Source organism: Myripristis murdjan, chromosome 24 (assembly GCF_902150065.1).
Source record: "Myripristis murdjan chromosome 24, fMyrMur1.1, whole genome shotgun sequence".
NCBI lineage: Eukaryota > Metazoa > Chordata > Actinopteri > Holocentriformes > Holocentridae > Myripristis > Myripristis murdjan.
This window is the reverse complement of record NC_044003.1, coordinates 17,323,358-17,348,881: the sequence shown is the minus strand read 5'-3', so window position 1 is coordinate 17,348,881 and position 25,524 is coordinate 17,323,358. Positions and strand designations below refer to the sequence as shown.

Sequence of the window (25,524 nt, the reverse complement as noted above, 5' to 3'; positions counted from 1 at the left end):
ATAATGACAATTAAATGGGAACCGCAGCCTTAGTGTTACAGTGGTAATTTTAAAGGTGGGTAAATTATAACCTCCAAATTATAACCCCATCCTCATATAACTTTCAGCAGTGTGACACCCTTGGTACTCCTAAGTGTCATATGAATTAAAGTTTACATAAGCCTAAAATTGCTTGTTAAACCATCCCACTGACAAAACAGTGGGCACACCAAATTAAAGTTGATTTCTCCTCCACTACATCCGTGAGTGATGTTAAATGGTTGTGCAGTGCTGCAGATCTGTCAGCAGTTCAGCTTCAAGTGAAGACTGGGTAGCATCCTGGGTAGGCTTGTGACTGGCAAGGTCACATGTCATTGGACATCTGTCATCATCTGTTGTCGTTGCCCTTGTGCTTCAAAATGTAAATTGTATGGAATGGAATTGATACGTAGAATGTTACTCTTGGATATATGCTGTGTGTGTGTGTGTGTGTGTGTGTGTGTGTCTGTACACATCCAAAATACACCCTTTGCAAATGGTATCAAAGATGAAACATGTTACATATGGGACAGTTTACTTGAATACTACAGTGCCATTCATAAATTGTGTCCTTTTTTTATCCAATTTCCACATAAATTCCTGTACTGTTTCCCCTTAATCAACATCAAGGATAACTCCTTTCTCCTTGAAATGCTCACTGATCAGTGATATCTGGAATTTTGCAGGCATATAGGTGAAAAAAGGCCCTGCAGTTTTGCTGCTTACTCCATCTATGGGTCCTGAACACACATCTCCACTGCAGTGTGCAGCAGCCACCCTTATTAACCAGCTGTATTTATAGACTGCCCGTGTAATAATGAACTGAGTTCCCATTGTTGAACTTTTAATAGCTTGCCCCATGCAATTAAAAGCCAACATTGTTCCCACTTATGAAAACTTTTTCGCAACCAGTGTGACTCACAATTACCAGCAGCACACGCACGAGTGTGGCAGTGGATTTGTGAGCCGTAGAAGCTGCTTTATTCCTTCGACACTGTTTCTGGTCACCTTAGTTGCCAAGATAACCGAACGGTGAGCTGTGGCAACCTTGTGCCGAAGCAGTTTGACAAGGCTAAAACAGCTTGTCAGCTACACCACCATGGCTGCCCACTTAAGCAAAAAACGAGCAGCATGTTGGTGGTCGTGAGGTCAGCGTGTTTAGGCCACAATCTCCTGCAGACCTGCAGTTATATAAGATCGGCACAGTCCGTGTTGATACAGGGCGGGGCAGCCCTCCAAAAACACTTCCTGTCAAACTTCAAGAAGCTACTGAGATGTTTTGCAAAGGCCACTAGTCAAACATGGAAGGTGTCAAAGGTTATTACTGGGGGCTTTCTGAGTGTGTGGCCAGGTTGTGTCTTTATCCAGCGGCTTGGGTCTTCGCTGTGTACACATGCACACGCTCATGCACACATCAACATGTGTGACCCATGCCTGTGCCAAGGGATTAGTCCCCCCAGGCCTCTGCCCACACAACAGGCAGGCAATCGGGGACCAGTGCCAGGGGCTGCTTACAGAGATTTAGCCACTGCTTTACACTCCCTGGCTCAGTCAAACATACACACATGGCCTCCTTTGCCTTCTGCAGGACCCAGTGCATGGCCACCAATCTGCAGCAAAGACAGCACTGTGTGTGAAATGTGGTGTTTAGCTGGGGGAGAGACAGAGAGTAAGAGATTTCTCTCATTGGAGTGTTTTAATAGGGGCAGATGTCAAAAAGAACAGTCAGTCTATGTAACTCTGTCCTTTGACATAAATGCCAAGCATGTGTCACGTCATTGCACTGCACATCACTGATGACTTAATGTCAAAGTTGTTAACAATGAACTGTGTCAACCAACAATTGCTGCTTGACTCAGTGGCTCTATATCCAGCCTCATCTCCATTATTTCTGGTGTAACTCGTGACTTTGTTCACTGGGTGTAATTCATTGTGTTTAAGTATGGTATGGCAGAACCATGGACTGATTTACATACTGTTTTCAAGACCTTTAAAACTTTTTTGAAATGTACTGTCTGAGCCTTTGAAACAGGAACTGACAGCATGTGACAGTTAACCATGCTCTGTCTGTGTAATTTGAGGCTGTAGGAGGATTGCATGCACGTCTTTGTCAGCAGATAGCGACTTGATCACCATATTGTAATTAAATGTGCACATTTAGAACATGTAACTACCTTACAAAGAGATTATGTGTTGGTAAACCTGAAATCAGAAGTGAATGTAACAAAATGACTGCTGTAGGATGTAGCCACGTTCTCTGTTAAGTCATAAAATCACCAAAAAGCATCATTGTACCTCACCATTACACAATCACTGCAGTAAAATGGACCTGTTTATTATTATTATTATTATTATTATTATTATTATTATTATTTTTAAGTAGTTGACTTGTAGATGAAACAGTTTGTTTCATGGTGTTGCCACCTGTCACAAACAAATACATTTCAGAAAAAAAAAAATAGAATAAAAGCTTGAGCTAAGTAGAATGCAGATCTCTGCCAGGCGCGTTGTCTTACCTAGGCATGTAAATCTGGACAGGAGCAATACCTTTTTTTTCTGCCTACATGGAGAAGAGAAAATACAGAGGCACTGCCTGCATATTTCCCCTTCTCCAGAGCTCTGGCTAAGGTGAAAAAATAGCTGAGGAGTTAGCACTGAATTGTGGTATAAAACAGTTTTTTCAAATGTTTTGAATCACCGCAACCAGGAGAGGTCCTTGAACATGAAGTCATAACTGTGCACAAAAAATATTAGGCAGATAGGCCCAGTGGTATGTAAGATTAGCTGTGGGCAGATAGATACACACAGGGACAGAAACATACTACCAAGTGCATGATCTCCTCCAGGCAGTAGGTGATATATTATCTTTTATCAGGAGGTGAGGGTGGCCCAATGGGAGCAACGCCCTGCTCCCACACCACCAACACCTCCCAAATGACATTGTTGCAGGACAACTTAGCCACAACTGTGACATTTCTAATTCTACAATTCCAGTTTATCCAGTCATCTTCCTTTTTTCCTTAAGTTTTCTGTATCAAAGTAATGAGTAAATACACCTAATTTTATGCAGTGCAGGCAGGCAGGGTTTTCTCATGTTTCTCAAAATAATTCATCATTAGAATTCATCATTAATAATAATTTCCTCGGTCACATTACCTGCTCCACCGCAAACATCTCTAGTAAAACTGTCTGTAGTCATGTCTCCCCTAAAATATTTTGTCATAGAGCTGACTTAGGCTTGGATGTATTTTCAGCAGCACAGATGCTACTGAATGATCATGAAAATAATAAAAGAATATTAGAGGAATACTATAGGCAGCATGGTTAACAAGGGGCTTTTTTGTCATTTTGCTAACGGGGGGTGAGGAGGGTTGGCATTCCCCCTCAAACTGCCTACCACCTCTGGGCTGCTGCCTAGCAGAGATAATATACAAAGACATTTTGTTGATAAAATCAAAAATTTGAGGTTGAAGTTTGTGTGGCTCTCTGTTTATGTGATTCAAGAGGAGGAAACGGTTGGCTGGAATACAGGATGCCCTTTTGAATTGTTGCACAATTGCAATAGCTGCAATGAGTCTGCACATCACATGCATAAGAGCAGCTGATTCTGCTGAGGTTTGTGTGTTCATGTTTGGTGGGGAGGGATGACTGGGTGACACTGAGCTAAAGAAAGAAGTCTGACACCTCACATTAATGCACTGCTGGCATTTCAACTAATATTTCACTAATTGTTTGAAGCCAGCGGACGGGGATGGAGAGTTATCTCAAGTTCAGTGTTTATTGCACAACTGCCCTTTATTATTTCAACCTGCCAATAATTCAGTGTCTTACCATTGTCAAGCCCACTTTACCCAGCGGCTGCCACTAACAGCACACTTCAGCTTGGTGCACATACACATAGGAAACATCTCTGGAGACTTGCTGATTTTACTCCTTGCGAAAGCTCCTCAGTCAGCTGCAGGAAAAAATAAAATATTCATCATCAGCACTGGGCCTTCTGTAGCAGCACCGCAGGTTTATTTGTATACCTGCTCGGGTGTGAAGAGTAAACAGGGCAGAGAGGAGCAACAGAGAGTCTAATCTGTGAATTCTGGAGGCAGCAATCATCTCTTCTACTGCTGTCTTCATTGCCAGGACAAGGAAACACACTCAGCCATACACTATCAGCTGCTTGCAACACAGCAGAGCTCAGTCAACTACACTGCATCCATCAGTACAAAGGATTACAACGCGTACTGCTGGGTAATGCTACTTGTATGAACTCTACATTAAAAGGCCTCTTGAGAAAACAGTATATTGATCAGCCAAGGATAATTTCTGGTGATTTGGCTTTATTTTTAGCTCTCTCTCCAACATACAGGTAAAGCTGAAGTAGGTAACTTGGGTGAGTGGGTAAAATTTTGTGGAAAATTTAATGTAAAACAGAAATTTCGCCAGCCTTTTCTGCCATTCTATAATCTAAACTAAGTTTGTTTAGGGAGGAGAAGCAAGTGTACATGCGCATGCGCACAAGATGTGACTAACACTGAGGTAGCAACGCATCCTTGAGGTGATTGGTTATTTGACTAACACAGAATAGATTTTAACAAATGGAAAAATTGCCCCAGGAGCAGCCAAGAACACCAGAAAAATAGTTACCTACAGAATCTTTAACATATGATAAGGATTTCATTCTGTAGTTGCTCTCTGACAAACTTTAAAGATGCAATAACCAAAATTGCAGAGGGTGAGTTCAAGAGAGAGGATTATTTAGACCATCTCTGGTTAAGGTTAGGGTTAAATGTTGCGTTCAGGTGGTCTTTATCAAGTTGTAAAGTTGGCAAAAATGTCATGTGACCAATTCACATTCATCAGGTATTTGTGTTCAGGTGGTTATCCTGTCTGCTGTGATGTCAAGAAGTTGGACCGGTGACATTGTTCACTGAAAGATCTAAACAATGAATGCCAGGAAACAGGAGCATATTTTTTAGATCACTGTTGCTTGCTTATTGATCTGACCAGTGATTGTTACAATAATTTACACATATTGATCCAGAAAGTTATATGGCTTCCCATTAATATGTCACATTGACGTATTTTCCATGTGTCAAAGCGATACACCACACAACTTGTAAACATGGGTATGATGAAATTTACTCTACCACTCATATTTATCATTTCATATTCACATTTACCATGGAAAACCCAGCATACAAATGCACCATAAGGTTAGGGTGAGGTGTAATTCCACTCTATTCTCAAGATTGCAGCCAAGACCTTCTTGATAAATTACTGTTTATTCATTTTTTGCTGGCTGAGTCTAGTCAGGCCTCAATTTTGTAATTTCAGTGATTACAGGTTTAATAGGGAGGCAAAATACACCATCTTAAATTTTTGATGAATTGTTGCTGTTAATTTGCGGATAGTGGTAATGTGCTTTTACTACAAGAAATATCTCATCGATTCCTTTGATTTGATAACCTAAAATAGAATTCATGCTACATTTAGGTTAATTATTGCCCAAACTGTCACTTACTTATGTTACAAAAATTCTGGTAATGAAATCCACTCACACATTCAAATTAGTCTGCCAGGCCTCATCTCTCCTCTGAAAGCACAGTTTCCTTACTTCCTTTGTGCCAACCTCAGCATTTTTTACCTATCAAAATATCACCATCATCCCTCAGGCCCAAGACACCCCATTTGACTATATGCAATGATTTTATTCATTTGAGCAAATCTTCAGGACTGCATGAAATTGGATGCAGGTCTTAGTGTTGGGGGCTCAGTGAAGGCTGGAGGAGACCTGGGCATTTTTTAATGAACATTACATATAAATAAATAATTTAATTCTTTCTTTTTTATGTGTTTCAAACATTCCAATCTTATTCACCATGAAAATAATTTCCTGAATGGAAAGTGAGTTGAAGTGAAGTAGATTCCATCACAGCTACAGTAGTATTCCTCTGAAGTCCCTTGCTAGAAAAAAGGAAAAAAGGAAAAAAAAAAAAAAAAAAAAAAAAAAACAGAATGGTAAGGTAAAAAACAAACACAAGTGATTCTACGAAATGGGATATATTGGAAGCTAATCAGCTATGCTACATCACAGTATCTGTAACTGAAGAAGAAAATATACCCTGGAAAAGACAAAATCATTTTCCAGTTAGTAGGAATCAGTCCTGTTTTTCAGAGTTTTACTCTTCACAGTGACTGCAACAAGCAGTGAACAAATATGAGAACTCAAATGTGCATTTATGCAAATTGAGTTGAGAAATCAAATATCAATACTTGGTACAAGTGTATTAAAAATATACTGATATTTCGATATTTTGTCTCCACTGGTACATCTTTAGCAGACTGTCAATGCTCACCTACAGGTAGACATTGGGATGGTGGAAGTGACTTTGTGCTGTGATGACTTGAGTCCATTGTGACACTTTGTTGTGCTGGATCTCTTACATCCAGCCCTTTCCTCATGGGAGTGGTGCAATAATTCTTTCCTGCAGATTGCATGCACTGAATGTCTGTTTCTAAAAGCTCTAACTTCACCTTCCTGACACTTAATCAGAATCGGTGAGACAGCAATGGACCTCAGTGCACGTCTATGGCAGGTGATAATGGTGGCTGACATGCAGATGTCTTGGATTTTGGCTTCTTGGTATGGAGGGGCTGGTGGCAGGTTGTAGCAAAAACTGTAGACCATCATGAGTCTACTCAAAATCAATAGGAGCAACCCATGATGATCCGGTCCTGAGCAGGAAACTAGTTGCATTTTGGGGCTTCAAAATAAGTTGTCCATGTGATTGTTGTAGTCTGGTCCATTTTCACAGGCAACTGAATGCATCTGTGTTCTCTGAACATCAGCATGGTTATGTAGATCATGTGACTGGTGTTGTGAGAGGTGCCAAAATTTGGCATGACTGACTGCCACCACAATGTTACTTGGCACAATGACGACGCGACTGGGAGCCAAGCCCTTCACGCCAATTCCATATGTCACATCAGAGAAGTCAGCATGTAGCATTCAAGTCACCAAGTGTAAGAAGACGGAGCAGTGTTTTTTTCACTTCTTTCAGAGAATTTCATAAGAATTGTCTCAACTTGTCAACAGAAATGGCGATGCCCTCACCTCCTTGTGAAACGTGCATGCCAATGACTTCCCCTTCCAAATTAAGCAGAGGTCCACCAGAATATCCATATTCAAGGGTAACATGATGCTGGACGTAGCTCATCTCATTCATTTCCATCTGGTGAGCTGCACAGCTCCTCCTCACTGCACTGACAATGCCAAATGCCATCCAGTTCTGCAGCACAAATGGGCTACCCATGGCAAGCACGACATGTCCTTGAAGAACTTCAGAGAGTCCCTTCAGGGGCAGGAAAGGCAGTGGATGCTTTGCTTTGATTCTGATGATGGCAATGTCTGCCTCTTCATCAATATGGAGCACAGTACCACGACACACCTCTCCACTTGCCAGCCTCACATGGAATATTTTTTTCAAAACATGAGCAGCAGTCACAATGATGCGATTGCTGCTGATTATGAAGCCAGAGCCACTGCCCACAGGGATGATTTTTGTAAAGCCTTTCATGGTGAAGGTTTCAATCTGCACAACAGCAGGAGTGCATCTCTGCACAACATGTGCAATGGAGTTTCCTGTGTACTGGAAGCTGACAAGTGTCGGAGAGACAATCTGGGCTGATTTCAGAAACTTTTCAACAGTTGAGCCGTAGAACAAAGAGTTCCTGTACTTCAGCTTTCTGTGGTTCACAAGTCCCAAACCTGCAGCAACTGACCTGAAGACATTGCCACCACTTGCAGCACCCTGCCCACTTCCAGTAGACATGTCCCACAAAGACAGTTTTGTCTCAGCAAGAGAGGGATTTCCTGCACTTTCTGGACTCTTGTCATTACCAGTTCTGTTAGGCCCACTGGACAATTGCTTAACTCTGCTCAGCACAGAGGTCAATCCACTTGCCACGCTGTCACTGTGTCTCAACGCTGAATTGAAAAAGCCATTGTCATCCTCTCTTATGTTTTTTTTTTTTTTTTTCAGTTTGCCAAAAACTACTGCATCTTCATGTCTGATTAGCTCAAAATGATATGACTTGAGTTTGGCAGCAGCAACCTACTGAAGGCCCACCAGTGTTTGCCATTGTGATGCAACAATGGAAGCAGGCTGCTGCTTGGAATTCTAAAGGTGCCACATGGAATGACTGAATCACCTGTTACAAATTGACCAAAATAGGGACCAAATTTGCTTTATATCACTCTTTTGTCCACCGAGTAGAAAAGAAGGGCAGGCAGGCAGGCAGGCAGAGAGCAACCTTTTCTCCTTGCAGAGTGCAGTAGAGTACCACTGAGACAGATCACAGAGGTTATGCCAGCAGAACTCCACAGCCCATTCATTGTGGGAAGATAGTATCAGAGCTGCAGAGACTGGGCCCAAAAATATAATGCGGCCACCAGTACTTTGAAACAGAAAGGACAAATGAGGATGAGTTCCACTGAAGTGTGGTTCACCCTGCAGGGGGGCTGGTATGCAGTGAAATCAATGAGCCGGTAGATTTTCCTGCAGTGTGATTTCATCATCCTCAACACCTACATACTGCATGTTGTTTCTAGGCAATGCTTTTCAGAGAGGTTGGCAAAGAGTGTTGTGGGGAGGTAGTTTGGAAGGAATTATTTGGAAGGAAACAGAAGTTATTACTTTTATACTCTATCTATCTAATAAACAACATTTGACTGTATGGCAAACATCTTAAATGTGGAACTTTACAATTTGTTGAGACATTTTGGTAGTATATAGACTCTTGAATACACCTTAGTATTTGACATTACAGATAGATAGATATGCATATATACATACATAAAAATAAAGAACCCCTTTATTTAACCCACCTTTATTCTCTCTGCTCTCATTTATTTCTTTAATTATGTTCTCTGTCTCTGTACAATAGATTTCATTATGTTCTCTGCTGTGTCTGTCTGACTCTTACAATATGTTCATGGTGGCTTTTCCTTTCTGTTAACAAAAAAAATGGTGAGGCATTGGTTGCCCATAACAGTATCCTAAAACATTTACTTTGAATATTTCTGCCTTTAGACAGTAAGAGAGGGACAGTAAAAAACCAAGCTCCAATTGGATTGCATTCCATTTACTGTCTAGTCTGGCCAGTTTCTCTCAGCAATGTACTGGCTGAGATTTACAAGGATATAAGATCTTAAATGGTATTTGCACATGATTGCTGTATTTGTTTTATCTGGCCAACAGCATGAGACAGAAGAATACCAGTGCCAGAAAGTTTAGTATTCTATTCTCTGATTGGTGACTTAGCTGACACTATCTGAATTTTCCTGAGGCGGCAAACCTCACTTATATTGTGCACCAAATTAATTAAAGCTAACAGAATCAATTGGGAAAAAAAAACAATCTGACCCCAGGGTGCAGGCCACTTCTAGGAGTGTGGGCCTCTTAATGGAGCTGCACAAAGACAAATGGTTGTGGTGCTGAGTCATGCTCCTCACACTGTTCTTTGCTCATTTTCACATCGCCATCATTCACAGATGATGATTCAGCTTGCGTGTGTGGCCTCCTGTTGTTAACAGTGAGCTTGTCCCGAGTGTCTGAGAGACTTCTGGAGGGGTAAACACAGAAAACTAATCCTCATCATGTCACTAAAGCTTGAATTTATCATCAACAGGGTCTCCTCGCAGCTCTCAAGGTGGTGTCAGCCATGTCACATCATATGAGCCTGTTTCCCTCTGATGTGCTGAGCAGAAAGAGCAGGCCAGCCAGGTTCCATTCTGCTGACTGGCTGGAACCACACACCACCCTGCATGCACTTTGCTAAGGGCTAATAATGCCCTCGTCCAAGAACGTGTTTCCTGTCCCACTGCTACCACTGCGTTGGGCAGAAGAAGAACAACTGCTCAGGTTTGTCTCGCTCTGACTGGAGGAGAATGAGCCGTTTGTATTCAAGCTAAGCATGACCATCTTGTGTGATCTCTCCTGGATATCCAGTCACATACACATGATCACAAGTCATCCACATGTCTCGTTCGGGGAGCCAGCCAAGCTCAGCCCAAGCCATGAATGCACCGAACAAAAAGCATTGTTTTATCACAAAGGCAACATGGCAGCTGCAGTATTGTGGACCGTGGATAATCTGGCAGCAAGTGCCTTTGTGGATTTGTGCTCGTGAGTATTCCTGCTTTGTGGATGGGTGTGAAGAGCAGGTTGCATAAGAGGATCACCCCAGTTAATGGTGTAATTCAGGCTTCTGGCTCAACCCAGCCCTTTCTATGTGTATCTTAAGTGTGGGTGGGCATGACTGGTTCCCTTTGGGCAGGACCATTACTGCAGGAAGATGCTGGCACAAGGGGATTACCCAAAGAGGGCGGAATCAGGAAGAGGTGGAGGGAAAAAAACTGAGCAAGAGCCCAGGGGGAGTGAACAGGGAGGGGGAGGCGAGTGAGTGAGAGGGGAGAAAAGAGTGTGAAAACGGAGAAGAGGAAGACTCATCTCTGTTTTTACACACCACCATGAAAAATTACTCATAGCTTCTCAAGATAACTTGGAGGGCAATTTCACACAACTGGATTTTTCAGTTGTCATTCCACAAAATTAGTCTACCGAATCACTACTTTTTCCCCAGTTAATTTAAATGTTAGGAGTTTGCAAGATGTTAAAAAATACAATCTTACGATTACATCCATTTGTACTGCTTAAGGCAGTTGAGACAGGACAGTATAGAAGGTAATATTTGCATCCATGTAGAATGGGAAAAAAGTAGTATAATCAAAATTGGGGTAAAAGATTATCCACAAAATTTGAACCGTCTCAAGCGATGCAATTAGTGACATTAAAGAGTTGCATTATGTTGTACTGCATTTGCCTCGATCTTGACAGCTCAAACAAATAAAGCAATAGTTAAAAAAAAAAAGCTCGAGACATTTCAGGGAGATGTCCATTTTGGCAGAATGACAGGCTAAAATTCCTGTTCGAGAGCTGGATATGATAGGATTTCTGTGCCTTATGCTACATTTGAATATTCTAATATTTCACAGAAATCTGTCCCCTTTCAAATTATTATATTGATGGCATTGGCATTAAGTGGTCTGCTTAGTGAGGTGGCCAGGAATTCAAAAGGGATTAAATTCATTCATCCTCCACTCCACTGAAATGAATGGATATACATGACCAAGATGCTCCTGCGCAATGCAGCTGTTGTCAGCCCTTGCCAGTGAGTGCTGTGTGAAAACCATGCGGGTAGAAACTGTGGGGCCAGTTTATGGATTTAACATTTGACGAGGCCCGACAGATTGTCAGGACACTTGTTGAGCTGAGAGCAGATCTCTCGCTGGCCTCCAGGGGGCAGCGCACCCTCAGTGGCCCAGGGCGACTCTGCCCCATGCTGCAGGCTTAGCTGCTCGTTACATTAAAACAGGGGCTTCTGTGACAGAGTCAGCATTATGAAAGCTAAGAGGATTAGCTGATGGACATTTCTGGCATTCCCGGTCAATTATCAAAATGAAAAGCAGTGACTGGGCAGGGCTGGCATGCTCTGTGGCACAGAAGAGCCACTCTCCTCCTCCTCCTCCTCCTCATCTCCACCCCAGCTCTCTCTCACTCAACCTCTGTCTTTCTATCACAGGTTACTGAAGTGCACTGAGAACTAAATAAATAAATAAAAGGCATCATTCGTGCAGGCCTGACATGAAAGTTCCTTTTTGTCTGTGTGAGCCACGGATTAAAAAAGAGCATTTAAATTTTAATGTTTCTAAAGTGCAAAACTGTATGTTACGCAACTGTATAAAAATGGGCCTGCACGTCAGCTAGCCATCCGTGCTCAAGCCTCACTCCTCGTGCCATGTGCATGATCATCTCACACACGCACTCACACCCACACACACACTTCCCAGCTTACTCTCTCTGCTGTAATTGTGTATATCCCACTCTCTGATTGCCTAAAAGGCTATTGGTGAGGGAGGAGTCTCCACCATGTCCTATGATGTCACACTCAGCGTGTGTGAGGCTGGAGAGTTGGGGGTGATGAAAGGGAGGGGAGGTTTGTTTTGGGTATAGCCATGAAAGTGGCATTCCACAGCTGCCTATGTGGAGGATCTACCCTGGGGATTCACACAACACTGGAAACGTAATCAACCGAGTCATTGTGCCACCACTGCTGCAGCGGACACATCACTCCGGCGATGACACCCTCAATCTCCGTCCCATCCTCACGCCATTCACACTCCCTCTTATCACCCAAGCTCCTGATACACTGGTTATACCTCACTGGGGGCGCTGCAGTGGTGATGCCAAAAATCCATGTGTCCAGAATAGATAAGAAAAGAAATCGCTGAACCATATTATTTTTTACCCTCTCAAAACAGCCAGGGACCTAAACAGTTTTTGCTGTAAGAGACAGTTACCTGAAATATAAAGCGAACGTTAATCCTGGCTCACTATTTACAAGGCAGGCTGAATTATATTCAATCCCGGTTATCAATCCAAGGACAATTTCATCCCAGCTCCCTGTTACAGATGGCCCTGCTGCATGGACGGATTTGATATGGGCATTCAGATGATGGCACATACAGCTGAAAAATGTCTCCATCTGGTGTTATTGCACTAACTAGTTGATCTAGTGGGCAGTATAACTAGCACGACACTACTATGAACAGCACATGCACAACATTACTCCTGTTTTCAGCCAACCACGTGAGAGAACACACAAAACAAACCTTTCACAGTAATGGCATATCTGAAAAGACCATTTTAATTACAGAATGGGGGGAAACAAACCCATCCTTCTGTCTGTCCCATGTACAAGGATGACACTAGACAGTGAGGAGATGAAGGACGAGACCCTGAGGGTTGCAAAGTCTGTTCACATAGAAAAGTCAGTCAGGGGAAAGCATCTGTCTTGCATTTAAGGGAGGTAAACTAACAATAAAAAATCAGTTAACAGAAAAAAAAAAACTAACAGATGGAAAAATGTACAATAATATTTGAACTGAAACAGATGGAACCGCCCAAGGGGCAGAGGTAGCCTGAGCAGAGTACGCTCTTCTCCTCTGGGTGAAGTCCTCATAAAGCATTGTCTCTGTATTGCCGTGGTGCCTTCTATGCTGTGGTGTGTCCTGCTGCTGCTGCTGCTGCTGCTGCTATACCACGGCGTACTGCTGATACAGCAGCTCCCGGATCTTATAGTAGTCGTCGCACAGGCAGCCTTCCAAGCCGATGCGCCCAGCCTCCGTCTGCACAGAGAGAGGACAGAAATGCACATGTGACCAGGGTCCTCAGGTAACTCTCATTAACACCTTGCACAACACGGCATCACCTTCGCAGACAGATGTACTGGGCTTGTATACCGTATGTTCTTGACCTCTATCATGCATTTGTTCCCCCATCCGTTTCTATAGATGCTTACAGAACTTGTTTCTGATGTAGCAAACGGCTTTAAGTTTTCCCAGAGTGACACAGCGTGCATAAACACATGCATACACACAGACTCCTGTGTCTGTATCAGTTTCACATCTCTTTGATTTCATTTTCTGTGCTGCATCTATTTTAAGAAATAGTCAGTTGTGCATTTTGTTGTTATACTGGCTTCCTCGTTGTTGACTTTTGCTGTTAAGCTCGTGCTACTAATTCTTTGTTTTTGTAGTGAAATGTATTCAGAGGCCATTTTTTTAATAAACCGTCTGTACTTTTTTCCGTCTTTCTGCTACTCCTCGGCTACCAACCACATTTCATGTTTTTTTTTTCAGTTAATCAAAGCAAAACAGAAACTAATTACCTGAGATATTTGTTTTATCAAATCCTAAGAAATCTCCAGCATTTAGCTTATCTTGTTAGGTTAGACTGACTCCAACATTGTTGGCAGTTGCCTATTGATCATATTCCTACTACTGATCATACTAAAAACACCTACAAGCCAAATAAATTGGAAGACTTTAAATGTGTTGCATTGAAAACAATACTCCTAAACTTGAATCACGACAATGGTCTAATTTTGCTTTTAGTCTCCTGCCATCTGTTCACAAATGCAGAAAAGCACTAGCAACATTCAGACACATGCACATTATCCAGTCTTTGGCTCCTGCCTGACCCAGACTCCATCCCAAGGTATTTCTACTGGTATTACAAAGCACTTGCACAAACACACTCCTTGCTCAAGAGGAACAATCCATCATTATGAAAATGCAGGGGGTAATGTGTGACACAGTGCTTTGTATCACCAATATTAGCAGGTGGATGATTTTCAACTAAGCAATGCTACTTTTTATGACAGCTGAGAGTTGGCAAAGAAGAACTTAAGGCAACAATTACTCATTTTTGATGTATTCATTCCCTGCCTCTTTGTTGCAAAGATGAATTACACCTCTTGAGAAAATTGTGAAAGTTGTTTTTGATACCTTTAAGAATAGAATGGGAGACAATGAAGTATGGCACAACACAGATATGTGAGAGTATGTATTGTTTTGTTTCCCCACTGGTGTGAACTAATGCTGGTGATGAGCCAAAGGCAAAAAAAGATGTTTTATTATGTTTTTTATACAGGAGCTGCATCTATAGACGTCTTTATATCTCCACAGCTGTATGTTTATTTCTGTATACTAAACGGCCATATCGCAAGTTAATCAGAATTAACTACTGGAAAGTTTGCATGAGCTCCAGTTTCCTCCCACAGTCCAAAGACATGTAAGTCAGGTGCCCTTAGGTGTCAATGTGTCTGTTAGTGTGTCTGCCCTCCGATGGACTGGCAACCTGTCTGAAGTGTTTCCCCGCCTTCTTCCCAGTGAATACTGGGATAGACTCCAACACCCCGCAACCCTAATTACAATACACAACTTGGAAAATGAATGAATGACCACTGAATGATAAATATGAATGGATACTGGAATAAGACCAGTGGCTGAACATTTTGATTGCATCGTTCTGGCGCAAAAACAAGCCAGTGCCTTCTGGGCTGGTCATTTCTCAGTTCCTCTGTTGAGGGCTGGTGGTGACTGGTGTTGTGGAGAGCTGATGGATAGCAGGCTCACAGTGCCAGGGGGAAGGACACTCACCCTGCGGACGGCCACCATGTTGTTGCATACCAGCACTCCTCCCACAAACTCGGCCTGGATGCCCTCTCTCAGCAGGACCTGCTTGAAGTCAGACAGGCGAGGCTCATTGATGAACACCGACTGATGGCCTGGAATCTGGAAGCGTCGTGGGAGAGAGCGACGGTAAGACACAGTTTTTCAAAAGACTCCTGTGCACCCTGTGGACCAATCCGTTTCACTTTGACCCCTTCCTGTAATGTCACACTGTATTGCAAACTAATGTACTGTCACACTGTCCTTGTATTGTTGTAGGTGAGTAACCTTGTCGTGACTGAAATGTGAAATTATGAAAAACTGTAGTGAGTACCACAGCTTTTCTCACGGCGCAATGTTATAGATGAACTGACTTCAGGAATCTCTGCTTTCGCCCACTCTCTCCGCCCTGCTCTGTCAATAAGGTCAAAGGCTCTTCCCGCTTATTGTCTATTCTGATTCAAGCTGTTGTCATTCTCGCATCAGCACGACCTGTGAATCCAAAGGTCAACTGTCCTGGGATAAACTCTCTTGTCTGCAGTTCACCTGGGGCCAATTCACCTCTCTACTGAAAACAATGGATCTTTCTCAGCATGGGAAAATAATGTTTTGGTCCACTGGCTGCAGCAGCTGGTGGGTCCTACAAATCGCCTGCTACTTGGACAATTTCACCGGCCAAAGTAATTTGCATGACAGTAAAGACTCTTGAAATGATGTTAGTTGCCAACTTGACTGACAGAAGAGATCAACTTCCCAGCCTTAGCCAAACTGGAACAAATTTGGCTGCTGGTTGGTGGTAATTTTCCAATCTCATCTCTCCCTCTCAAACTTGAATTAACACAAAGTACCCTCTCCAGCTGTCTTCCCACATTTTTTTCGAGTCAGTCAGTCAGTCATGGGTGAGACATTTCATTCCCATAAGAGACACTACTCATCTCTGTCACACTTTACAGCACCTAAGAAAATACTTTTCCACAAATTAATGCATTTTCGTTATTGAGTATCTGATCAATAAAAGGAAAGGAATGGCTGCATTATTCTTATTGTCAAGATTTAACTTGACTTCAGCACCAACTGTTCACATTTAGACACCCTTTTTGAGATGGATTACATTTACATCTGGTATTAATATGCATCCCCAGTGTCCACATTGAGATCCGATTGAGATTCAATCACACTACACTGCATCTACACATCCTCTGGTCAAGGTCTTGTGAATTAATGTCTATCTGAACATTGGGTAGTTTTAAACATCTCCTGTAAATATGAAAGTGTTTAGTTACTGTCTATAAACATGATTAACACCTGCCAGTTTGGAGAAATTCGTAAGATTATTTTTTGGCATTTCTGCTTCATTTGATGGTGACAGTAGAGGGGATACATTGTTTTCTCAGTGGCGGTGTAAATTAAAATGTAGCATCCTACCACAGTTAACCACATTAATGGGAAACCTTGAATGTGGATTGGAGATATGTGCAGTGATGTTGAACAGTACGCGTCCTGTGTCTCTGATGCATTCAAATCCAAAAGGACGCAGTAAACTCACCATTGATGCGTCTGGGGAACACACCGTATTTTTACCCTGCTAATGCGAAAGTAGCGCCTTATCTCTGCTTCACTGAATGAGATTGGATGATTCTGTGAAGGAGGCCAATTCAAAACAGAGTGGACCCAGGCGGCGAGGCCACACCTACCAATGAACTAAAGAGCACCGCCTCCGGTTACAGTTCGGTTACTCACTCACTGAGTGACTTGGTGCTCAGAAGAAACGTAGCTCTCATGCAGGACCATTGAACAAACTAGTCACCAAATAATTTTGGTGAATGGACCAAAATTAATTGAGTCGCTCAAATAAAAGACAAATCTCACTCTGGAGAAAGCAGCTGAACTGTGGCCACCGGTGGGTCCCGGGAACTCAGTACATTGCAAACTGTTCAACATCACTGCATGTGCATTTACATTTTCACAATTAGGGCTGCTCAATTATGGCAAAAATTATGATCACAGTTAATTTAATCAACACTGATATCATGATTATCTAACATGATTACTCAATGAATTTTGAAACAGGCATTAATTGAACTTTGAAAAGCAATCGTCTTTAACAATGGACTTCCTTGAACTCTAAATATAAACACATCACAGCCTGGCTGAGAGTGAGTTTGGGCTTTTAGTGAGAAGCGAAAGCACACCACTGCAAAGGAAAGGGGTACGTTGGATTTATGACACAAAAAACAAAACAAGAGTATCACTGCAAAACGGAATGCGGCACAATAATCGTTATATCTTGATTGTCTTGTTTTCATAAATGCTGGAAGCAAAAATTGTATCAAAAATAAAACTCGATTAATTGCCCAACCCTAATCACAATGCGTCCCTGACTACCTCCTGAGGTGGTTGGTGATTGGATCACAGTCCGTATTCAATGCATCTTGGGTGCTACACCTATATTTTTATGCAATCAGCACTAGCCGATCACCCATTACACATAATACCAAGTGTAAAGGAGGTTTTAAATGTTTCATTTTGACACAATTCCCACAATCCTCTTATTCAGAGAGAATTGAATGTCACTGTCAAAAGCAAGCTGTATGAAATCTGTTATTTATTTCCACTCACCTCCTGCGGGGGCAGCGGCTCCAGGGTGGGAATGATGTCGCTCTCTTCAGACAGCTCCCTCTCATCCTCTCCAAACAGGTTCTTCATGGCATGCTGTGCCGCCGCCGCCGTGGCGCTGTGCTCCGTGCTTGGATCAGGAGCCACGTCCATGGCCAGCTCACCCTCCTCTGCGTCCTCCTTCATGCCCTCCTCCAGCAGCACACCCGTGTCCACTTTCACCACCCGCATGTCCAGCACGCCGTCTATCCATGCCAGCTCCGTGTCTTTGGCCTTACAGAACTGCAGGGAGCTCACAAGGGAGTCCTTCAACCGCACCTGTGACACAAGATGGCAAGATAGGATGGAAAGGACAGCAACTGTTAACTGAAGTGCAGCAATCTATTGCAGGCAAAGGGAATCAGCTTTGCTGCACTGTCTGAAATTAACCTAAAACATATTTCCTTGAAATAATAATTTTTGTCAGTCAAAATTTTAATGTGCTTTTCATAGATGCAGTCACCCAACCTGCTTGTAGTGCAGTATAAGGTGTTTCAGGTAATTGTTCATCACATGAAAATAATGAGACATTTTTGCAGATGAGAATAATTCTACACTTTTACACATAAGAATAGTATTTAGGTTTGACTAATAGCAGGCAGTTATGAATCCAGGCAGGGGAGAGACAGTTTAGGCACTGCCAATTTGTGCAGAGCAACCATGGGAAGAAGTCAACCAGAGCCACTGCTCTGCTTTGATTTGATTGGCTCACAGTCAGAGTGTTTTATGGAATGCAGGGACAAAGTATGAAACTAGGCCAAGTCTAAAGACTATGTTTAACTGAGGCTTTCAAACTGTCAGGATTTGAAAAAGTTACCAAGCACTTTGAAGGGTGCCCCTTATTGATTTATCTCGCAAAAACACATTTTACCTGCATTTGGCTCTGGACAGGTGGTAATTTCACACCTAACCTTGTGGTGAAACAGGGCATTAATATCCCTATGGGGAAAGTTCATCTTACAGGAAGAGGAATATATAAAATTTATATATCAGCCTACTGATTTCAATCTAATTAAAAAATAAAATGAACAAAGAACCAGCTGTGCCGTTGCTGGATGGCTGACCTGGTAGATGTGTGTCTCGCTGGTGGCGTCTACAGTCTCCTGTAGCTTGGGGGTGTAGACCTTGATGTCCTTTGTGAAAGCTTTGCAGGACTCAGCCAGGTCCAGGCTGGCCTCTGGTGGGCCGTGAACGATGACCAGCTGTCTGGGCTTCATCTGATTAATGATCTTCTTTATGGAGTCGCCATCAGAGCGACCCTCGTAGTCTATGTATGTAACCCTGGCTCTGCATGGGAATGAAGAAAGGGTAATGACTTTTAATGCTGCTGATAAGACATAGGGACAGAAAAATGATTAGGCTATTTCAAAACTTTGGGCTTAATATTACATTTACCTTTAATCTCTCTAGACAAGGTTGGCTGAGCGGCCATATTCTTTTTCAACAACACTTTGTTTCACACTCCGTTCTTTTCGGGAATATGAATATGACTCATGAATAGCAGGTCTCTTTACATCAGCAGCAATTTCTCTGAGGCAGCCAGCTTCAAAGGACCACTAACCTGATTTCTATACTTTCTATGCTGCATGTGCATTTAGTGGGGACCACAGAGAGGTCCTGGTCCATGGGCTCATCGCCGTTGGCTAGCCCAGCTTCCAGCTTGCTTTTCTCTTCCTCTGTGGCTTGTAGTTCAGGAACCAGAAACTCCTCTGGCCTATCAATACAAAATAATGGTTGTTAATGGCAGTAAATTAATATGGGTATAAGTTGTCTATCCATCTACACCTATCTACCTGTTGAGTAAAGTAGCAATATTGCAGTACCTGATGATTTCCCCATATTCATCCCACTTGATCCTTTCCTCATGTGTAGGGAACATTGGGTAAGACTTCTTGGCCTGTTTGAAGAAACTGCCCTTACGGCTCCCCTCGCTCTTCATCATCAGGTCATGGTGCTTGGTTTTCACCATGGCTGGCTGATCGAGGTCATTCTCCATGTCACTCTCGTCACTGGAGTCCACATCCACTCTATGCACAAGTGCATCGATTTAAGTAAGATAAATAAATATAAATCATGTACACTTTTGTTTCATTTTATTCAACAAATTTCAGCTCAGTCGTGGAATAGAAATTAAGAGTCACTGCCATCTAGTGGAATCTCATCTAAACAGTGATGTAGTTTAATGGCAGAAAAACATGAGATAACACACGAGCAGGGTAATCATTAATCTCCCACTCACTGATTCCTGTCCAACCTGCATAGTTTTAAACCGGCAGTCAACCAAATGTAGATGTGTTTTGCATTTTGGTTAGCCTGCTGTAATCTTAGACATATTGATTTTTACATAAATGGCTGGTTCTGCTGTTTTCTAAGAATGAATTGCCTTGTAATGCTAACAGGCATTTAGTATATTGTATATATACTGGGACTTACTCTTTTTCTTGTTCAAGCTTTTTAGCTGCTTCTTTCTTCATTTTCTCTTTTTCAAGATACTCCTCCAACTCCTTGCCTTCGAGTTTCACTCGTTTCCTCACCTGTCACAATGCAAAGAATGAAAGATGGAAATAGTGTAAATCCTAGAGTGACATATTGTGATGTTTCCTCAGCTAGGGCTGACTGCGTGCGACAGGAGCTTCCCACAGGGCAAATACTGCACAGGGAGATAAAAATAAATCCAAACCCTCTGCCACTGAAAACCAGCATCGTGACTGCTCTCCCTCTGGTCTCACCTCAAGATCCAGCATCTTCTCCCCAGGGTTGTCAATGAGGTAGCGGGCCAGGGTTCCAGGTGTGGTGCGGTAAGTCAGGATGACAGAGTTTTTGGAGTCCTGGCACCACTGGATAAAGAGTTCTCGGGAAAAACCAGACTCAAGGTCTGGCTGGCTGCACAGCACCACCTTGGGGCTGGGCACCCGAGCCAGGTCTGCCAAGCTGTGGCACAGAGACAGGTGGCGGAACTGGAAGGGGTTGTTTCTTTTGTCCTCAAAGCACCTCATGAGCTTGTCACTCATCCACTCTACCTGCAAGGCAAGAGACGATTAACAATAATGCCACACTGGTATATATACTAAGACATTAAATTATGATGAACAGTGAAAAGAGGCAACTATGAACTGCAGATACTGTTCATGTCTTCCTGTACATTTATTGTACTTTTTTGTACATTTATTGTACTACAGATTTTGATTTTAAAATCTGAACAATTCTCGTGGTGAATAAACAAAGCATAAAATTTTCAGCTGCAGAACAAAATCTGTGGTGTGGTCCATACCTGGGATTTGGAGAACTCCACCACATTGTAGCTGACATTGTTGAGCAGGGCTAGTGAGTAAACTCCCAGCCCAGCATCCTTTGTCCTCCAAATCTGGTCCAGGAGCTGAGCCAGCTCCAACACCCGCCCAGCTGTATCCACAGCAATAAGGACATTCCCATCCCCACGGAGAGTCTCCATTACATTAGCTGTGAGTAAAAAATAATAATCATTGATGTACTTCACATAATGTTGAAAATTTGGTAATTTTATTGAAGTAGGGAGGGACTGAGAGGAATACGAAAGGAGACACAAGAGGAAAAAATTTAAGTCTTTGTACAACAAATGTGCAAACAGTTTATGATGCAAAAACCCACAACACCATATCATGTCCTGAAAATTTTCACACAATATCAAACAAGATAAACATTGTCTCAGAGGACTGAGATAACTCATAATACACCACTACAATAAAATCTCTACTTGCACATGTGGTGCTTTAAGTAAGAACATTTTGTTTAAGTGATGACGCTCCTGAAGTGGTATTACTATATAATCCTGTGGAGATTACTTACTAAGGAGCTGCTCATCCCTTTGTTTGCGACGAGGCTGTTTGTATGCAGCATTGAATGAGTCTGTAATAAGAAGAGAGGGACGACCAACACTTTCCAACGTGCAGCCATTCAGGTGGCTGCAGCACAAAAACGAAGAAACCAAAAAAACACCGTTAACTATAGGACAAAAGAGAACAAATCTGGCTGAATTAAAAACATTAAAATTCCGTTTCACATGTATTTTCTCTCTACTCACATCTCTCTTTTGTGGTTAAAGTCCACAGCGTAAACAATTTCCTCCTCCCCATCCTTCACAATTTTCCAAATAGTTCCTCCAATCATGTGACCAGCTGGAAGCGGCGTGATGGAAAGACCGTGCCCTTTTCCTATCAGGGAAAAAGAGAAAAATCAGTTTAATTATCTGTAATGTGATACATAATAATGCTGACTCTTGACTCATTGTGGTCTGTCACTCACTAACCCTTCAAATTGACAATCTGGGAGTATTTCAGCTGCTGGATTTTGTCAAATGCGCAGTCCACGTCATCAAGTGTGAACAGGGTGAAGTCCTCACTGTTGTTTCGAGACTACGAGGAAAGGAGACAACAGTTGAAAAAGCAACTGAAATCATGTATTCAAACCTTATTAAAAATGACTTGGATGCATAACATTTCCCACTGCCACTTCTCACCTGGTATAGATCATACATGAACATCTGACCCATTTTGTAGACAGGTATCGTGGCATAGATGGTGCAGTTTAGACCCAGTTTCCCAACAGCATATGGCAGGGCTCCCAAATGAATGGGATCGGGGTGGGAGAGAAGCACGGCATCAACTTGATGAACATATCTGCAGGGGGAAAAGGGACATTACACACTTGCTGCTTCAATTAACAGAGTCCTCGGCCAGCACTGGATATCTCAGCAGATGATGGGCATGGTAGATACCGTTTCATAGCATCGATGATGTCCATGGAGAAGTTCTCATCCCAGCCACAGTCCAGCAGGAAGCGGAATTCATCCACCTGCAGCAGGTAGCAGAGAGCCGACTCCTCCTGAACCCCCGACACGGCTGTCAGCTTGATAATGGACGTCATTCTGTCCAGGTGTCACGCTGCAGGTTACAAATTTAATCATAAGTCAAGTTGAACTATATGATCGACGAAAACAACTTTCAGCTGCATAAATGTGGTTGCACTGGAATTAGCTTAATTTCACCAAAACCTAAACAACTAAAGACAAACAATAGTGTGGCCCAACGATATCATGTAACGGTAACATGCTTGATAATTTTGGAGAAAAGGCAAATCAACCGATATTTGATTTAGAGTTAGCTTACTAGCCAAAGCTAGCTTGTATAGCAGTTACCATTGTCTTGCGTTATTTAGCATGTTAGCAATGTGGATTCAGCTAAGTGGCTTTAGCCTACAAGAAACATAGACAACGTACCATTAACTGTGAGATAGTATAAGTTTGTGCCTATTGAAATAGAAACACAATAAGGTGGATACTCTGTAATTCCAATACTACGACATTTTCACCAGCGTTTGTGAATACACTCTCTACAACCAGACATGTTTGCCGCTGCATCAGGTGTGAAAGGTCAGCGGAACGTACCAAATATGGCGGTGGAGATACAAACTGTACTCATTCAAATCAGCAACTGCTTAGTTCGGTATCTCTCATATAAGTAAGAAAATTCGAGTGAAATAAAATTTAGATTACGTTTTATGTAGTAACACATCAGAACGGCCGCTAAAACGACAAAGTTTGTGTGATTATTATTAAAGTGACAGCGGCCGCTTTTGCTCAGTTGGTAGAGTCCAATGTCCTCTACATGGTAAATGAGGAACTGAAGGCCACGGCTAGGTGCAAAGCGAAGGTAATATTTTACGTGTCCTAAAGTGATACCTACGTAATGTTTGTGTATTTTTTGCATATGATATCTTTACGGCTGCCACAGATTTACCGATATCAGTGTTTACTCTGTAATTATGTGCACAAAATCCTGATAATTCTCGTTGACTCCTGGCAGTTAGCATAGCTAGTAACTGCCGGATGCTATGTGCTGCTAATGTTACGTTGGTCTACAGCTAACTTCACATTTTGCATTATTTGGCGAATCTGCGCGGTATACGGCTACAGTTTTGGTTACGAAGTGGGCTTTTCACGCATTAACATGTATCCTGGAGCCAGTGGCGTGCTCATTAGACGTCAGTTCACAGTAACTCAACAGTTGGAAAGATGAATTTATGTCTGAAACCCAAATATCTCAGCTTGGCCAGGTTCATTCGCAATGACAACCTGCTCTCGACTCAAGATTAACGCTCATTTATTTACTTAAGTAACTGCATATCAGCTAAATGTGCTTAGAGTCTACCCTAAAGCTAGAAACCAGAGTATCATCTGTAGTGGCAGGTGTTGGCCGTACATTTGACCTCATATTAGGTTTGTCTGCCATGAATATAGAAGCTTCATAGTTATGTATTGCCATGTGTTATTTGTATTTGTATTGCAGTCCCACTCAAAAACAGTCTCTTAACCCAGAAAGTCAACTTAATGTAGTTTTTAAAAAAAAAAATAAATAAAAAAAAATAAAAATATTAAGGTCATATGGAAAATTGAAGCATAGCACAATGACTTATTTCCTTCGTGCTCCTTGATGTTAAAGATCAGTTGCAGGATGGGGTAATCAAGTGACCAGAGTTTATTGCATATTTTATGAGCAGTAGCCTAGATTTGTGTTTAAAACCTGGAGGATGGTGCAGAATTAAGTCCCTTGGTTAGTGATTATACAGGACTAAATAATTAAACTTCTGCAAGAGCACCAAAAACTTTTCTACTGTGGAAAACACTCAATCCAATTTTTATGTCAGCTATGTTTAGCAAACATTTACATAATATTCTCATCACTCTGGGAAAAAAAGAAAACTTGACTGTGACATTATCAACACATTATTTCAGAAATATCCAATGTGTTAGTTATTGGCAGGGATCATATTCACTGTCCAGTATTTATACAACAGAGATTAATGTATTATGTGCTTCCCTCTCTAGGAACCATGGTCAACTTTGCAACGTTTGCGCGTGATCACTGGGTGAACATACTGGTGCCCATTGGCTTTGTGATAGGATGGTACCTTGACAAACAACAGGACCAGAAGCTGACAGCTTTCAGAAACAAAAGCGCGTTATACGGCAGGTAAGGATAAGAGGAAATAGTCTACCTACACATTACCACCTAGAGTAAGTGAACATCACTGATAAGGTGTTTTGTTTTTTGCAAAGAAATTCAGTCATTGCCATTTGAAATCATGAAATCATAGCCATTTACCGTATGCATTAATTATGGCATTATTGTAGAAGCTTCACAGGTCAGCCAATCATTATTAATCAGACAGTACATAGTGTTGCAAGTCGAGCACTTACGATTTTTTTTTTTTTTTTTTTTTTTTGCAAAGCATATAGTCATTACACTTCCGTATAACCCAACCAAACACAGTTTTACTAAATGACACCTATTTCACAGAGGAGAATGAAGACAACTGTTACAATACCATGTTTGCGTTTAACCTTAATGTGTCTGAGGCGAGATTGAATCTGAAGTGTGAATAGAATTTGCTATTTATTCTATCATGATGCAGCATTCGTTCTTATTATTTAACTAGTTAGTTCTGACCATGCTTGATTTTAAGAAAATCCAAACACCAGCTTTAGTCTAAACACTGTATCCAGCAGTTTCCTAACCCCACTTAACCTCTGTTTTCTGCAGAGAACTGAAGCCTGGCGAGGAGGTGACCTGGAAGTAGACTAACCAGCCCTGGAAGGCATAGCGTTGTCAAGATTCATCTGTTGTGTGAATGACTGCAGGGGTGTATTTAAGAAGACTCCGTTACTTCTGTTTTTGAGTTGTATCAACCAGTAATAAACATGTCCCTTTCTCACCAAAAGAATCGCCCAGTGATCTGGTGTTTTT

The 25,524-nt window shown here is 42.1% G+C and overlaps 2 protein-coding genes across 3 annotated transcripts; one reads left to right on the top strand and one right to left on the bottom strand.

The window, feature by feature from the left end:
• Positions 1-12,746: 12,746 nt before the first annotated feature.
• cpsf2 (cleavage and polyadenylation specific factor 2) lies at positions 12,747-23,156 on the bottom strand. The gene is made up of 15 exons (XM_030047045.1): positions 22,998-23,156; positions 22,497-22,662; positions 22,239-22,398; positions 22,029-22,134; positions 21,804-21,933; positions 21,569-21,684; positions 21,015-21,202; positions 20,473-20,763; positions 20,177-20,277; positions 19,567-19,770; positions 19,305-19,457; positions 18,808-19,030; positions 17,708-18,022; positions 15,077-15,211; positions 12,747-13,261 (listed from the first exon to the last, which is right to left on the bottom strand). The coding sequence occupies exons 2-15, from the start codon at positions 22,643-22,645 to the stop codon at positions 13,169-13,171; spliced, it is 2,364 nt and encodes a 787-aa protein (XP_029902905.1). The 5' UTR covers positions 22,646-22,662; positions 22,998-23,156; the 3' UTR covers positions 12,747-13,168.
• On the top strand, positions 22,620-25,501 carry ndufb1 (NADH:ubiquinone oxidoreductase subunit B1). 2 transcript variants are annotated; one of them, XM_030047048.1, is made up of 3 exons: positions 22,620-22,668; positions 24,606-24,750; positions 25,321-25,501. In XM_030047048.1, the coding sequence occupies exons 1-3, from the start codon at positions 22,635-22,637 to the stop codon at positions 25,355-25,357; spliced, it is 216 nt and encodes a 71-aa protein (XP_029902908.1). In that variant the 5' UTR covers positions 22,620-22,634; the 3' UTR covers positions 25,358-25,501. The 2 variants fall into 2 exon arrangements, with proteins under 2 accessions (XP_029902908.1, XP_029902909.1); XM_030047049.1 differs by lacking the exon at positions 22,620-22,668 and adding an exon at positions 23,179-23,430.
• The last annotated feature ends 23 nt before the right edge of the window (positions 25,502-25,524 follow it).

What these genes read in the sequence shown, in the direction of transcription:
- ndufb1 (XM_030047048.1), top strand. Translation starts at nt 22,635, where the DNA reads ATGGACGTCATTCTGTCCAGGTGTCACGCTGCAG. An exon ending in GTCCAGGTGTCACGCTGCAG is followed by an intron (nt 22,669 to 24,605) that starts GTTACAAATTTA and finishes TTCCCTCTCTAG; the next exon opens with GAACCATGGTCAACTTTGCA. An exon ending in AAAAGCGCGTTATACGGCAG is followed by an intron (nt 24,751 to 25,320) that starts GTAAGGATAAGA and finishes TGTTTTCTGCAG; the next exon opens with AGAACTGAAGCCTGGCGAGG.
- cpsf2 (XM_030047045.1), bottom strand. Translation starts at nt 22,645, where the DNA reads ATGACGTCCATTATCAAGCTGACAGCCGTGTCGGGGGTTCAGGAGGAG. An exon ending in CCAGATTGTCAATTTGAAGG is followed by an intron (nt 21,934 to 22,028) that starts GTTAGTGAGTGA and finishes TTTCCCTGATAG; the next exon opens with GAAAAGGGCACGGTCTTTCC. An exon ending in GAATATGGGGAAATCATCAG is followed by an intron (nt 19,458 to 19,566) that starts GTACTGCAATAT and finishes TTGTATTGATAG; the next exon opens with GCCAGAGGAGTTTCTGGTTC.